Genomic DNA, 17,430 nt, shown 5'->3' on the forward strand with positions numbered 1-17,430 from the left:
ACAGATAAGCCGCAATCTTCTTTTCTGCAGACAGGATGTTTCTTCATGCAAGGTCACTAAGTGTACATATGTTGATTGGCAAGAAATATTGCTCCATCTAGAAAAGTGACCACTGACTCAGAGGATCTGGTCAGTGAACAAGCAGGTCTTAAGTTGGAGGTGACAGAACTAAGAAATTTCTAAACTTTAACTTCCTATGGACCTTCTTTACTCTATTTACCTGTAATGTCCTACATAGGTACAGTCAGTAAATCTCTGAATACTCTCAACATATATTATTTTCATATTATATTCAAGATGACAAATATAAAAGTGTGCCACTTTTAACAACTTAATTCTAAGACAGTACCCCGGGTCTTAAACTATGAACTCCTTGAGGGCGAGTATGTGGAACTGTTAGCCCACAGGCACCTTGCACAACAGCTAACATTCCCTGAATGTTCAACAAATATTTGTTGAATAACTGAATGGTGACAGAAGAGGTGAGGGTGGAGGAAGAGAGCCAGAATCTAGCCTCTGGATCAGAATAGCAAAGCCACTGGTATAATTTTGTGAATGGGCCTTCTAAAACTGTCAACAGACTGATTGTAATGACAGATTTACAATAGCTTAGTCTAGGAATTCTCTAGAGGAAATCAATTTATTTCACTGGAATAGCAACAATAGTCTGTGAAGTCTTTGATTAAATCAATATTGTGCAGGATAACACCACTTAATTCATTTTTCCTTCTCTCCTAGTGAGTCATCTTAGTTTATCTCCCTTGAACTCATAAAAGTTCAATTTACTATTCTAGAACATTCCCTGATTTCTTCACTGGTCACTTAAAAGTTAACATTTTACAGGCTAGGTGGTCAAGCAAATGAATATTTGAGCTCTTCAACTTCACAAACTGTGTCCCTGCCCTACAGAAGAATACTGTGTCACAGGGAGGACAGACATTAAGCAGATTGCAGTAAAAACTTACATGGTTACCAGCGTGCAAAGTATTTGCACAGGTATGGGACACTGTGGGAATATTTAATGAGGACTGTGCAGAATTAGCTGGACAGCTGACTCGGCACTTGTTTGAGGCACCAGCAAAGGCTCAAGAAAGAGAGAGGGAGAGAGAGAAAGAGAGGGAGCACAAGCACATATAAGGCAGCATGTGTGAGGGAAAGAGGGAGATAATCTGAATCAGAAGAAAATCTAGAAAGAAGTTATTCTGAATATGTATACATTGTGTTGTATGTCATTTCAAAAAAAAAGTACATGTTTCACACTTTTATTTTGTGTTTGAATTCATATTTAGGTGTTTTGGGGAGGAGTCAACAAAATTTTTTAAGTGCTTAGCGTTTATAAATGTCCCCGCTCTGCAAGGGGACCTAACCTCTGAAGGGTAACTTTTAAGCTGAGACTTAAACAACGAAGAATTAGCCAAGTAAGAAGAAAGTAGAGGATATCAGAAGAGATTCCAAATAGAAGGTATGTGCAGAATGTGAAATGATCCAGGGTGCCTGAGACCACAGTCTTGGCTGCATTCATCTATCTCCTCTCTTCTGTAGGGAGCCATTGGAAGGCCTCCTTGCCATGAGAGCCATGTTGGGACATTAACCACAGGTAAATGTGCAATCACAGTAACATAGATACAGGGTTTAATTTGTCCAGCTTTATTTATATGACAAAACATTTTTTAAATGTTTATTTATTTATTTTGAGAGAGAGAGAGAGAATGCACGCACAAGCAGGGGAGGGGCAGAGAGAGAGGAAGAGAGAGAATCCCAAGCAGGCTCTGAGCTGAGCATGAAGCTCGATCTGGGCCCGATTTCACAACCATCAGATTATGACCTGAGCCAAAACCAAGAGTTGGACGCTCAACTGACTGAGCCACCCAGGTGCCCCTACAAAAAAAACATTTGAATACATATTGTGTCCCAGGCCTTAGGTTAAATGCTGGGGACACCCAAGGATTTCTGCTGCTCTAGGTTATTGTGGATCCATTGCCAGACTTCAGTTATTTCCAGCTGAGATCTTCCTCTCAACCTGACTCCCTGAGAAGTGTGGCTTCTGCCGGTTATGTTTTGTTTCTGCCCCAGCAGCCTATCTTCTATAATCCCAAACCAATGCAGCCCCTGTCTTAGTTCATCCCAGAGTCCTTCTCCACTAAGGAAGCAACAGGCTTTTTGCCTTTGTGTGAATCTCTTATACCCTTCCTTAGTAGTAAGCTATTACCAAAATCAGATGGTCAAGCTAGCCCCTCAACGAGTAGCTACTCTCATCCTGTTTCCCATACAGATGTCTCTTTGAACTAGCATTTCTCAATACTCAACTTCCAACCCATTCTAGTTGTTGCAATCTTAACAAACATTGTTCTTAATTTCTCTTTGACTCAGCATGTTTTATTCTCGCTCACATTTTTTTTCCTCCTTTCATATATTGCCTTACCTAGCTTCAGCGTTTACTCACTGAATGTTTACTCATTGCTTCCAGTCAACCTGCTACACACACAAGATAGCATTGATAGTCACTTGTAAAGTAGTGAAAATACATATGTAATTGCTGTGGAGGTAAAAGAAATCACATAATCTTCAGATTAGATTACAGTAAAACCTTGGATTTTGAGTAATTTGTTCTGCAAGTGTTCTGCAAGACAAGAAAACATTTCTAATAAATTTTAACTTAATAAATAAGCGATGTCTTGCAATAGGAGTAGTATGTGATGCTGAACATCACATGATCACACCTGAGCCAATGGTTCTCTCTCTTACTCACTGCAGGATTGTGGGTGATCGTCTCCCATGCTCAGATGCTTAGTCTCAGGCCATGGTGTTTGGCAGAAATCAGTGATTTTTCAGAAGGTTGGAAGGTGCCCACAAATGACACTAGTGTATTTTTTTTGTCACTTCAAAGCACCTACGGACAGTCCTTTGCTTTTCCATACGAGAGTAAGCTTAGGAATGCTTTGCTTCATTCTAGGTCAGGCTGACTGCAGACATAGACCCCTTCTTCTGCTTCCTTATTGCCAGTCACATTAAATACAGTATATGACAAGAGCTTATTAATACTATAGTCAACATCTGTGCAAATGTATACAATGACTCCTGTGCAGAAAAAGATTCCATTGAGCCAATAGACAGCAGTAATTCTGTTGGTGATAGTGAAAGTCATCCTACACAATAATCCTCCTCTCTCTTGTCTCCCTCACACCAACCATGAAGATTTTCAAAGGTAAGTGCAGGTTAATTTGTTTATTTTTCTTTATATTTTGTATTTTCTTTATTATTTTGTATTATAGTATTGTAATCGTTTTTATATGAGTATTTTGGGGCTGTGGAATGAATCATCTAAGTTTCCATTATTTCTTTTTTTTTTTTTTTTTAACATTTATTTATTTTTGAGACAGAGAGAGCATGAACAGGGGAGGGTCAGAGAAAGAGGGAGACACAGAATCCGAAACAGGCTCCAGGCTCTATGCTGTCAGCACAGAGCCCGACGTGGGGCTTGAACCCACGGACCGCGAGATCATGACCTGAGCCGAAGTCGGATGCTCAACCGACTGAGCCACCCAGGCGCCCCTCCATTATTTCTTATGGAGAAATTCGCTTTGATATACAAGTGCTTTGGATTGCAAGCACGTTTCTGGAAAGAAATTTGCTTGCAAATAAAGGTTTTACTGTATCTGGGATTCATTGTCTCATCTTAAAACTAATCTTTATGAAAACAAAAAACAAAAAAAATAATCTAATCTTTATAATGAATGGTTATGTCATACTTTCCTTTATTCCTTTTATTCAGAAAAGATTGAAATTACAATCTTTTGTCTTATGAAATGCATACATTACAGTAAGATGTTAGGGAAGGGAACTAACCAACCAACGGGAAACTAAGAGTAGACAAGTAAAAACTCTGGATAAAAGTAATTCACAAAATGTATAGTGTAGTCTGGGTACTTGCCATAAGGAAGCCTCTGAATTTTTAAAGTATGAATACATGATGGAAGGAAACATATTCATTACATAATTCAAAATGCCCAGAAGATTATAAAACAAACTGTTGCTCAAGAGAAGTACAGTCATTTGTGGTAATGAATTTCTGCTGGTTCTTGTTAAGAGAACATGATGAACAGCATTCTCACCTGCACCTCCACAGTAAAAACAGTTGTGGGATTCCTCAGGCTGCTTCTCTATGGTCCCCAGACTCCAGCTGTTCATATCTCCCTAAACTTCAGTTCAGTAAAAATAATCACTGGACAAGCTAAAACAAGACTTTCCAAACAGATTTCTGATCACTTTTCTTTAATCTAAAGATAAAATTTAGATCACCCAAATAGAGTGAATGGTCTTCAGGAAATCTTCCATTAACACTATTGCTCCCAACTGAGCATTTCTGATATCCGCAAAGCAGACAGATATGTTGGCAATTTAGGGCATATTCATTTCCATTAGTGCTCAGCAGAACTGGGGCTAGGGCTAATATTGTTCTATAAAAGTTTAAGGAAACAGAGGGGACCTAAGGAAAAATTGTGAACTAAGCCAAGATTTTCCTCAGAAAACAATTGTGGATCCATTCTAATACAGATAATGCAGTCATTTACCCCCATTTTTCAGTTGTGGTAAAACAGACATAAAATTTATGGTCTTAACCATTTTTAAGTGTATATTTCAGTGGTAGTAAATATATTCATAATGTTGGGCAACCATCACCAACATCCATCTCCATAACTCTTTTCACCTCTTTGAAAATTTATTTTATTATTATTATTATTATTTTTTACTCCTTTCATCTTGTAACTGTAAAACTCTGTACCCATTAAACTCCCTATTTCCCCCTCTCTCCAGCCCCTGGCAACCACCATTCTATCTTCTCTGAATTCAACCTAATGCAGTCATTTAAAAATAATTTTTTTTAAATATTTATTTGTTTTTGAGAGAGAGAGAGATACAGAGACAGAGACAGAGCTGCGGAAGGGCAGAGAAAGAGGGAGATGCAGAATTCGAAGCAGGCTCTAACTCTGAGCTGTTAGCACAGAGCCCAACACAGGACTCGAACTCAGGTACCATGAGATGGTCACCTGAGCTGAAGTTAGAAGCTTAACCAACTGAGCCACCCAGGTGCCCCTAATGCAGTCATCTTAATCAGAAAGAAAAACACTCATAAAATATCTTACATTAAGGAGTGAAATTTCCTCATGAAGCTCACAACTTAAAATATGACAAAACTAATGCCTCTAGATGGCTAAATAATTTAATCTATTGTGTAGTGCAACTAACCAAAACTTGGCTAGGTTTAGAGACTGTCAATTAACAACAGTGGCTTTGGTTTTGCTGCAGCTGATCTGAGGCTATCACTCTTTCTGTTGGTAATTCAATCACAGACTTGTCTATTTGAGCGTCTCCCCTCTTATGATAAGTAAAACTAAGTGAAAAAGAGTATACAGGTTCATTTTTCTATGTTTTACAAGAGAGGTGATAGAATGCTGCATCTGGTTCATGCAAAAGTAGTATTGAGTTATTAAAGGGCAACTTAAAAATAAGCAAGAAACGGGGCGCCTGGGTGGCGCAGTCGGTTAAGCGTCCGGCTTCAGCCAGGTCACGATCTCGCGGACCGTGAGTTCGAGCCCCGCGTCAGGCTCTGGGCTGATGGCTCAGAGCTTGGAGCCTGTTTCCGATTCTGTGTCTCCCTCTCTCTCTGCCCCTCCCCTGTTCATGCTCTGTCTCTCTCTGTCCCAAAAATAAATAAAAACGTTGGAAAAAAAAATTTAAAAAAAAAAAAAAAAAAAAAAAAAATAAGCAAGAAGGAAGGTGCTGACCATATTTATGTTCGCATACTTTAGCTCTTCAAGAAAGAGGTCAATTTTTTTTTTAATTTTAGAGAGAGAATGGAGGAGAGCGGCAGAGAGGGAGGGTAGAGAGGGACAGAGAGAGAGAGAGAGAGAGGGAGAGAGAGAATCTTAAGCAGGTCCAACACTCAGCACAGAGGCCCACACAGAGCTTCATCCCACAATTCTGGGATCATGACCTGAGCCAAAATCAAGAGTAAAACACTCAACTGACCGAGTCACCCAGGTGCCCCAAGAAAGAGTCGTTTTTCTGTATTCTAACCTTCATAGTGGTTTTAAGTTTCAGTTCTATATAAGCGTAAATAGCCAAAAATTAAAACTGTTTATGTAACTTTGTCCACAATTGATACTTGTTTGGGAAATTTTCAAGAAAATCTGCAAATATGTAATGTGACATTGTTCTTAATGAATTTCTTCACAAGGTGATAAATATATAATCCTGGTCAGTGCTGGGAAAGGTTGCTTGAAGTCTTCTCTCTGCCTGAAAGCTGATCTAGAAATTCTGGAATGATAATTAATCAGAAAATTACCAGAAGTGATAATTAATCACTTTTTAAGTGGAATAATGTATAATCTACTAGATTTATGATTTTGGAAGGTAGAAAGTTGTCCTTTTAAAAAATGAGAAAGAGCAGATTCTAGGGAGCATCGAATGGCTCCCATTGCTGAAGAAATAATTAAGACATTAAGGCAAAAGACTGGTAAGACCCTGTGTCCTCCAATCAGACTGACCCTTGAAGAGTTCTAAGAGGCACACAACAGAGAGTGGCCTGAGTCCAATGGATGATGACCACTGGTCTTACTGCATAGCCTGGGATCTACTGAAATCATTCAGTATGCTTTGCTTTATATTACTTTGATATTCCTGCACTAGGTATTTTTTCTTCAACTACTCATTTACATATAAGTAAACTGATATGTAAATGATATCAGAATAACTGATTTATTTAACAAACATTTATTGAGTACCCTATAGACACTATGGGTACCGAAATGAATGAGCCAGAAATTTTGACCTTAACAAGCACATAGCCTGTGCTTTCTATTGATCGTCCAAGACAATCAAGAAAAATATCCTTTTTCGTTTTGTTCTTTGTTATACCTGTCACACTAAACCAAGAGATGTATTTTTTTCCCCTGGGATTAAACACACCTCACAAGTGTAACTAGCACAGAATTATATTAACAAGTTTACTCAAGAAAAAGAACCATTTCTCATGAATTCAGTGGCTGTTATGATGCTGGTAAACTTATTCTCTTGGAAGGTCTGTCACCTCACTGGGAATGGCTTAAGTTTCAGGTTTCCTTGTTTGTCACCAAACACAGCCTCCTACAACATGCTTTATTTACTTCTGGCCCTTTGCCAGTCTAGCACTTTTGAACTCAGTGCTTCACTCTAGCAGTAATTTCATATCTGACCTTTCTTCTCTCTCCTACCTATCACGTATAGTGTCTATGGAATAGCATTCTGATTTCATCCCGTCATTTCCTTGTTCAGAAAATTCCAGGGATTGCCCATCTCCTGTAAACTCTTGTGACTAGCTGGAAACTCCCCCAGCGCTACGCTTATCCTTACCCAACCCCACCTCTTATTACTATTTATTACTCTTATTAGTTGTAACTCAAACACCTTGAGCTTTCTCCACTCTTTGAGTATTTGTGCCTGCAGTTATTTAACTGATACCTCTCTGTAACTTCTCTTTCCAACTAGATTGTGAACTCCACCCTGAAAGAAGGGGTCACCTTAAAAGTTGCATTTGTGTCTTCTCCTAGTTTAGGCCATTGTTATGCATACATTTGGTGCTCACTACTTAAGAAATAGCTGTGAAATGAATAAATTAGTACTGACTCCAAACACATTTTTTAATTTTTTTTTTAATTTTTGGGAGAGAGAGAGACAGACAGAGCATGAGTGGGGGAGGTGCAGAGAGAGAGGGAGACAGAATCTGAAGCAGGCTCCAGGCTCCAAGCTGTCAGCACACAGCCCTACTCGAGGCTCAAACTCATGAACCGTAAGATCATGACCTGAGCCCAAGTCGGACGCTTAACCAACTGAGCCACCCAGGCGCCCCTCTTTCTTTTACAGCTGGTGCCTGCCTTACGTCCTGTGTATTCCCCTGTCACTGCTTTTTAAACCTTTCCAACTAAACCAATAGGAAGAAATTCTTTTTATATTGTGGCCTTAATATTATGCATGTGTCTACAAGCACACACACAGACCTGAAACAAAAGTTTCACAAAACAATACATATTACACTAGGCAATATATTCTGATTTTTCTGTTTCTATTTTTTTTAATGCCAATCATGACATATTAAGTTGATTTCATTACCACTAATGGGTTATACTCTACAGTATAAAAATACTCTATGCTTTTTCGATTAATATGAGGTATATAATATTGCTCTTGAAAAGTGCTTTGAGAACAAAATACTGCTTTGAGGTTTCATTCTATTCCTGACAGTCTGAGCTACAATTATGATCTTTATAGTTATCTTAAGATCACTCCTCACCACATCCCACCATAGCATTTAGAATCAAGTCCTCTTCCCACTTCTACCTTTTGAAATTTAGGACACTGTTAAATAATGCACAAAGTATCCTCTGGATTTCTACTTCTAACATAAGAAGAATCAATACAACATTGTCTTGATAAATGTTAGTGGCATATATATAAAAATTTCCAGGCCTAATTTTAATCAGACCACTTGCAGGTGAAAAGTAGGTATGCTAAGTAGGTATGGTCATATTTTTGTTTCTCTACATATCTTTAGCACACAAAGTTTTGTTGCTTGACCATCCAGAGTCTGAATCCCAGCTTTGCCAAGTTCCTTACTCTGAGCAAATTTTTAACCTGAGCCTCCATTTCTGCATCCATACAATGGAAATAATAATATCAACTTCAAAGGATAGAGGGGAGTTAAATTAGACCATGCAAGTAAAGAGCATAGTATAGGGCCTGTGACACACAAGTGCTCCATGCATGGTAGTAATATTTTATTAGTATAACAACAAGTAAATGTATCTCAAACTTCCTTTTAGGGTCAAAAAGCAAGGTTCAATCATAAGAACAAAAGTGATATTATTTTTTCCTTTAAATATCTAGCTAATTTCTATAGTTGGATTACTTATAATATTCCGCTGCTGGTTTTATAGGTCATAAACATTCCTAAGGAAAGGCTCTATCTGTGGCGCGGGATACTCATTATATAGTAAGGAATGTTTATAGAAAGGAAAATATTATGTACATATGCAATAGCTTGCCTGGTCATTTACTCTCATTTCTGTTTTCTCTCAAAAAGAAAAGAAAAGGGAAGGAAAGAATTGTTTTAACCGCAAACACCTGTACGTTCGTGAAGTGTGCTTTAATTCAGCAAAAATACTGCGCACAATAAATATATATAACACTCAAGATGTATATGCGGCTACTTTTGAAGAAAACGAGACCTGGCGCTTCATTTCAGTCTTCCAAGTCAAAGCCTTGGCTTTTCTAGTGGCTTTTATATTCTTCCTTACCTTTATTTATCCATACCCTTATCTTACCTGGGTCTTGCTACTTCTGAGTGTTTTTGATTACAGGAGTTATAGTAAAAAAAACTACCTTCCCATAGAAAATATTCTTCCCCTAACCTGTTAAATTTAGCAAGGCAAAACAGAGTATCTCTTCCATTCTCCCGGAAACAGTGGTCTAGAGTGGACCAGGCACAGGGGAGTTGCAACTCTTCTCAACATTACTTAAAGGCAGTGATCAAGATTCCCCTAGCCCCAGCTCAGTCATTTGTTTAAGAAGGGAGCTGCTTTATGCATTAAGACAAAGACTTTGACAATTTAATTAAACCTAAACTTGAGACCTCTGGGAATTAACCTTCAGTCGTTACACCCGAGATTGTGTGTATGCGTTTTGGGGGACGGGGGTACCAGAGAAGGCAGACAGCCGCAGGAGGTAGAAAGAGGAGTCGGCAAGAAGCTGCAGATTCTGGGGAGAGACAAGCGCGATTTAACCCTACCGCTGGGATGGGGGCCAGGGAGACAGAGGGCAGAAGCTGCACCTGGCCACACTCGCGGCTGGCCCCGCCCACCGGCTGACTCTGGTTCCTGAACGCTGCCGGGCGCGCAGGGCCCCAGGGTCCGCACAGGCCCTTTCGTCACGTCCGGGGGCGGGCCCGGGAGCCGGGGGCGGGCCCGGGTGCGGCTGGGGGGCCGGGCAGGGAGGGTGGGGTGGTGGTGGTGCTCCGGGTGACAGCGGTCAATAATGAAGGTGGCTGCGGCGTGGCGGCCGGCTCAGCTGCGCCGGGCGGGGGCGGCGCCGGGGCCGCGCCTGTAGGACCTCAGGGCCGGCGCGGCGAGATGGGGACCCGGCGCGGGGAGTGAGGTGGCGGCGGCGGCGAGCGGAACTTCAGCCAGAGGGGCACTCCCGCTTCCCCCTCTGGCTCGTCAGCTTCCACCTGCAGCCCCTCGGCCCCCGCGTGCCGCGGGACCGGGACGGCGACGGCGGGGGCATGTGGCGCTGGGTTCGGCAGCAGCTGGTAAGTGCCTCTTCCCCTCCCGGACGTCCGCCGCCGCGCGGCCTCTTGGGCCCTGATGGCGGGGTAGGGCTGGCGGCGCGGAGCCGCGAGGCCGGGGCTCGGGCGCCGGGCTAGGCCGCGACGGAGACGCGCGCGGGGCCGGAGCCGGAAAGCCCCTCACGGCCCCCGCACGCGTCTCGCCTCCGAGCCCCGGACTTCGCGGCCGGCCGGAGGCGGCTGCTTCCTCCCCGCGCTTCTGATTTCCTCCCTTCTCGTCGCTCCTGGCGCCACAGCCGCGAGCCGGGGTCCGGAACGGGTTCTGCGTCCCCCCTGAGGAAACAGGGCGAGGGTACGGAAAGAGACTGAGTGTTGGGGAGAGCCAGGAGGCTTGTGTTTCCTGCCCTTAACGATTTGGGACACATTTGAGCGAAGGGGAGGGGAAGGACTTAATCTTCAGCCCCGTCTTGTCACTGTTTGCAGTTGGGGTGTCACGATTCAGTGTTGGAGTTGGTTATCGAGGAGGGTACCGTATCTCATGTAACCACCTCGCCTCGAAAGAAATTTTACTCAAGGCCTGGGTGAGGGAAAGAAAATATTCCAACACCCCGTCTACTTTCGGAAAAGATTTGGACGAAAGTTAAGAACTATGTTTTCCTTCTTACCCTGTCCTCACCCCACCTCAAGTCAAACTTTTGGAATGTGAACCTTACTTTTTTCCATTCTCTCAAGGCAGTTTGAAGGAGACAGGTTTGGAACCAATGGTTAACTTTGCAGTTTTACTGCAACATCTGGAGAAAAAAAAAAATCTTAGAAAAGGGTGATTTAAAGCATATAAAAAGCGCCACCTTTCTCAGAATTAATTCAGAGAGAAAAATCTTTCCTGCCTCTTGGCAACTACAGCCCAGAAAATACAGCACTAAGGCAACAGTGACAATGAGGACAGAAATTGGTCCTGGCTGAAGAAGTCTAATCTTATCTCTATGATGAGGTCTTTTGCTGGCTGCTGCCTAATTTCTAAATCGCATTAATTAATGCTGCTACAACTCAGTATTTTCATTTACTACTTCAAAAGGCAGTGCAGCAAAAACGATTTTTGTGGCACTATAAAGATTTTGTGGGACTAAAGCAGTGATACCTCTTTTTCCCTGCTCTAGAACAGCATTTTAATATTAAATCTGTTTTCAGAGCCAGCCTTCTCTTAATTCATTTTGCAAAAGGCATCGTGAAATATATTACTAGAAAAATATCTTACAAATTAACTGGAACTGCCAGCCACTTAAGTGTTGGCTTCCTATTTTTGTAGATTCCTAATTGTAGATTCATATATATGCCTTGTTAGGAAACTAAGCTAATGATGTCATTATAACACGGTATTGTTGTAATACCCTGGCTTTATTGCAATAAGCCATAGCACAACTTGACTCTGGAAGTTAATGATTACAGATCTGATCTCATGCTTTTGATTTGCCAGTCTTTATATTTAGAAGATTCATTTAGCTGATGCTGTTTTTGTGTGGTAGGAAGATCATTATAAAATGGTTTTCTTAAAGCTTTTCTAATAGATTAAGACACTGCACCTAAGTGTTAGGTATTTCTGTTAACCCGAATAAAATCTTGGTTGTATAACCACTCTCATCTTCAAGACAGGCAATCTGGTAATGTTTTTTAAAATGGCTTCAAAGGAACACAACTAAAAGGAAGGGCAGGAAGTTGTGTAGTTAATCTACAAGACAATGCCTTACCGGGTAGTTAACAAGTTGAACAAGTTGCTGTGCATAAAAAATGCTATCTCTGACATCTAGTTGCACACCTCACTGGTTTTACTCTTATCAGATCTAAGTATGTAATCAGATCTGTTCCAGTGTGGGAGTTTGTATCTCTGATTAAGTGTGTACAGTCACTTAAATTATACATAATGGATAGTGGATACACAGAGTCATGAAAGTTCATTTTACTATCCCAGGCCTAAACAGCTATTTTAGTTATTATGCCAGAAATTATTCAACTCAAAGTCTAGTTTAGATTATACTTCCATTCACTCTGTGGATTGAATGTCTTTTAGCAGTAGGTTCACTTTAAAAATTCAGGTAAGTGGGACAAACTTGGGGACATTAATAAGCAAATCACAAGAATGGGTTTTTTTGAGTTATAAACAATTCATTATATGAATCCTGATCTTAACAACTTATGTTGTCTTGCCAAAAAAGTTTCTTGTTATTTCATTACAAAAATAATTCCTATGCTCTGATAATTCCTAATCTAAGAAATCTTTGACTCTTTGTCTCCACACAGTATTTTCACTACTAGACACAATGAGAAAACTCAAGTTGATGTTTTCCCCTTGAGGAAGTAGAGTGAAAAGAAAAAATTGGCATATCTTTTTTCTTTTTCTTTTGTTCTTTTCTGGCTCACAGTGCTGAAGTTATTTTATACAAAGAGAATTCTAAGTAGAATTTCTTATGATATTTTTCTGATACAATTAGTATTATAGTATACTCATTTCTAACAGCATAGTATGTGTATTAACCCTTTAGAGATGACAGCACCTTGATTACAATAGTGAAAATGCCATTAGCTACTCACTGTATTCTAATATTTGGATTTAGATGGTAGCCATTAACCACATACGCTATTAAAATTAAAATCCAATTAATTAAATTAAAAACTCATGTGCTTATTAGCTACCATATTGGACATTTCGGAGTAGAACATTTTCATTATCACAGAAAATTCTATTGAACAGCGCTTCCTTAGACTTTTAAGTTAAAGTCTTTGCTAATACATATTTTAGTTGACATGTAATATTTCTTTACAGAACAATATAATGCTATGTTTTTAAAGCACTTACTGTGTGCAGACATTATAATATGCTAAATATTGGGGATGCAAATGTAAGTCTTATTCATCTTTGTATGTTCAGTGACTCACTGTACTTGACATGAAGTAGACATTGGGTACATGTATGCTGAGTAATGAATAGGTAAGGAAAGAATGAGTCCAGAGTTATTGCTTCTGTGTTTAGAGATAAAATGACAAAATTCAAGATTGACCACTCCAGAAGAAAACTAGAAAACTACTGTAATTTTACAAAAATCCAACTTAATCTTGTCATGCCAGGATACTATTTCTTAAATTGTTCTGCCTTCAGATTTTGGCTGTAGTAAAAGGCCTGGTGAGATGGTCTTCTGATTTGCTGAGAAAAATGGGAAGCTAAACTAAACTCTTTCAACTTTCTGTTCTCTCACACTTACCAAACTTGTTTATACCTGTATTTAATTCTTCCCTTTCCACCTGTCACAAAGAAAGGTGTGACTGTCCTCCTTTCCAAACTAACTGATCTACTTGTGCTCTAGATCCTATCTTTGATCTTGCTCTCCACATGCCCTATCAATTATCTATACTATGTTTAGTCTTAACTCTTTTCCTTTAACCTGTAAACATGTTGAAGTCTCCCTCTATTTTACTTTGTCGTGTACTTGTGGCTGTCAAATTATTTCCAATTTTCTAGAAAATAGATCTATATAATTGTGCTGTCCAGTACACTTGAAATGTAGCTAGAATTGAGATATTCTTAAGTATAAATACAGGATTTTGAAAACAGTAAAAAAAAAAAAAAAAAGAAAAGTAAAATGTCCCAATTTTTTATGTTGGTTACATGTTGAAATAATGGTATTTTTGATATATTGGGTGAAGTAAAATATATTATTTCAATTAATTTTACCTGTTTCTTTTTATTTATTTTTCTAATGTGGTTACTAGAAATTTAAAAATTGTATATGTAGCTTGCATTTGTGGCTTATGTTATAGTGTTTCTGTTAGTGTTGCTGTATAACATGAAAAGTGTGTTTGTGTTTCTGTATAGCACATGATATAAGCCTGGATAACTCACTAGACTGTAAATATCTTAGGGTAGGGGCATATCTTATTCATCTTTATATCCCTTGGACTCAAGACAGCAGCTGGCCCATTCATAATAGATACTCACCAACCAAATGTTGGTTGAATAAATGATTATCAGATTTATTTCAGCATCAGTTTAGAAGTAGCTGTGTTCTTTGCCTTTCTCTTAAGAGTAGAAAAGGAGGCACAGGCCTATGGTAGTATGATTTTGGTATGGCTAAGTAAGTTTTAATCTCAGGAATTAGTGTTTAAGAACCTAGATCTTTGAATATTTGCTTCTTTTATCTCTGTGTTTAGACCTATATTCTTAGACACCCAGTTTTTCATTTGATTAGGGAGGTCAAGCATTAGAGGAATACGAAATATCCCAGCAGCACTGAAGTAGGGACCTTGCTTAGATCCTCCAAAAGAACCTTATGATTGCCGTTATTGTCATTAAATATCCCTTCAATCCCTGCAGTCTGTTTTCAACCTAGCAGCCGGAATGATTTTATTAAAACACGCATTAGATCATGTAATTCATAAAACCTTATAAGGACTTGCTTTCTTATAAGGACTTATAAGGTCCTTATAAGGTTTAAAACCTTATAAGGACTGCTTGATCTGTATCCCTCTGTGCAACCTCCCCCTTCTTTGACCCCCCCAAACTGCTTCTCAAATCCCATGTCACTTTTCCCTCACTTTGCTTTATCCACACTGGCTGCCTTGCAATTTATCAGAAGGGTCAGACATACTTCAATCTCAAGATCATTGTCCTGGCTATTACCTCTTCTAGGAATGTCAATCCCCCACACTGCCATCCGCTGGCTCCCTTATTCCCTTCAAGTCTTTATTCAATTGTTACTTATCAGTGAGGCTTTTTCTGGACATTGACTATAAAACTGTAAACCTTCCCAATACTTCCCTATTCCCCAGCCCTTTTTTTATTTCTCTAAGCACTTAACACTATTTAACATACTCTGTAATTTATTTATTTGTCTCATTTATCTCATGAAGGCAAGGATTTTTGTCTATTTTTAGTTCTCCATATAGCAAAAATTTTCTCAACTCTTTATCTACTTTTCAGTAACACCATTTCTTTCTCATTTAGTTATTTATTCACTTGAACGTTTTCTGAACACCTAATCTGTGATAGCATGTTGCTAGGCTCTCATACTACAAAATAAAGCAACCTTGGCCCTACCCAGTCTTTTAGGAGGCTCTTCTTCTGAAATAGATATTTGGATTGTTGTCATTTTTTCCTATTACAAAAATGTTGCAGTGATCATGTTTATGTTTTTGTGGGGTTTTTTTCAATTGGAATACTTACAAGTGGAATTGTTGGGTAATGGGGTGTATACATTATAACTATTAGCATGTATTGCCAAATTATTTTCCAAAACACGTGAGTTCCTCTTTCCCTATATCTTCATCAACACTTTGTACTGTCAGACATGAAAAAATTTACCAATTTGATGGATGTGAATTGTATTTTATTTTGTTCTGATTTGCATTTCCCTGATTGCTAGTGAGATTCAAGTGTCCTGTATTTCATTCATATGAATATATTGCTTGTTTTTCTATTGGATAGTTTGTCTTTTCCTTATTAGTTCTTTCAATAATCTGTATTCTAATTCTTTATTGTGTTTGTTGTAAATATTTTCTTCCAGTTCATCCTCCCTTGTATGTATTTAACTTTGTCGATGGTGTCTTTTTTTTGGCACAGAAATTTTAAAGCTATTTGTAGGTAAATGTATTAGGACTAATGATTTTATTTATAATAAACAAGTTTATTACTTGTTTAGATATTCCTTTCATACACCAGGAGCATAAAGCTGTTTTTCTAGTGTTTTCTTCAAATTGTCTTAAAATTTAGTTTTTCAACATTTAGGAATTGATTTTTGTGTATGAAATAGAGAATTTATTTTCTCCCATATGGAGTTATTTGTCCCAGTACTTTTTATTGAATGAGCCATCTTTCCCCCCACTAATCAGTGTTGTTTGACTTCTCTGTCATATATCAGCATTCTCTTTCATGCATCTTGTTCTCTTCCTAAGTTCTGTCTTCAGTTTAATTCATCTGTTGATCTGGTGCGCCAGTAATGCACTTTTTTATTGTTTTTCATTTAATTCCAGTGTAGTTAACATGCAGTGTTACATTAGTTTCAGGTGTACAATCTAGTGAGTCAGTGATTCTATACATTACTCAGTGCTCATCATTATAAGTGTACTCTTAATCCCCTTTACTTATTTCACCCATCCCCACTCTGGTAACTATCAGTTTGTTGTCTATAGATAAGAGTCTGTTTCTTGGTTAATTTTTCTCTCCTCTTTTTCCCTTTGCTTATTTGTTTTGTTTCTTAAATTCCACACATAAGTGAAATCATATGGTATTTGTCTTTCTGTGACTGGCTTATTTTGCTTAGCATTATATGCGCTAATAGTATATTTTCATTATACTTGTGAATGGCAAGATTTCATTCCTTTTTATGGCTGAGTAACATTCCATATATACATTTTCCTATCCATTTATCTATTGATAAAATGAGTTGCTTCCATAATTTGGCTATTGTAAATAATGCTGCTCTAAACATGAGGGTGTATGTATCCCTTTGAATTAGTGTTTTTGTATTTTTGGAGTAAGTACCCAGTAGTGTGATTACTGAATCATAGGGTAGTTCCATTTTTAACTTTTTGAACCGCTTGTTATCCACAGCGGCTACACCAGTTTGCTCTCCCACCAGCAGGACACAAAGGTTCCTACTTTTCCACATCCTAACACCTTTTGTTTTTTGTGTTGTTTTTTTAAAAAAATTTTTTTAACGTTTATTTATTATTAAGAGACAGAGCATGAGCATGGGAGGGGCAGAGAGAGGGGGAGACACAGACTCTAAAGCAGGCTCCAGGCTCTCAGCTGTCAGCACAGAGCCTGACGTGGGGCTCAAACTCATGAACTGCGAGATCATGGCCGGAGCCGAAGTCGGATGCTTAACTGACTGAGCCACCCAGGTATCCCTCTTGTGTTTTTTATTTTAGCCATTCTGATAGGTGTGGGGTAATGTCTCATTGTAGTTTTGATTTGCAGTTCTTTGATGATGAATTATGTTGAGCATCTGTAATTCTTCTTCGGAGAAATGTCTACTCATGTCTTCTGCCCATTTTTTAATTGGATCATTTGTTTTATGGGTGTTGAGACGTATAAGTTCTTTATTTTGGATACTAACCTTTTA

At 39.0% G+C, this 17,430-nt stretch overlaps 1 protein-coding gene across 7 annotated transcripts in view; it reads left to right on the forward strand.

Annotated features, from left to right (window-relative positions):
* The first annotated feature begins 10,030 nt into the window (after nucleotides 1-10,030).
* Nucleotides 10,031-17,430, forward strand: part of ATP11B (ATPase phospholipid transporting 11B (putative)) — a 126,594-nt gene continuing 119,194 nt past the window's right edge. For all 7 annotated transcript variants that reach the window (XM_086674803.1, XM_086674802.1, XM_086674807.1 and 4 more), the window contains exon 1: nucleotides 10,031-10,342. In XM_086674803.1, coding sequence (XP_086530929.1) covers nucleotides 10,316-10,342 — 27 coding nt within the window. In that variant the 5' untranslated portion in view covers nucleotides 10,031-10,315. The remainder of the gene's footprint in view (nucleotides 10,343-17,430) is intronic.

Source organism: Puma concolor, chromosome C2 (assembly GCF_028749965.1).
Source record: "Puma concolor isolate L17-30 chromosome C2, mPumCon1.1.hap2, whole genome shotgun sequence".
In the NCBI taxonomy this organism is placed as follows: domain Eukaryota; kingdom Metazoa; phylum Chordata; class Mammalia; order Carnivora; family Felidae; genus Puma; species Puma concolor.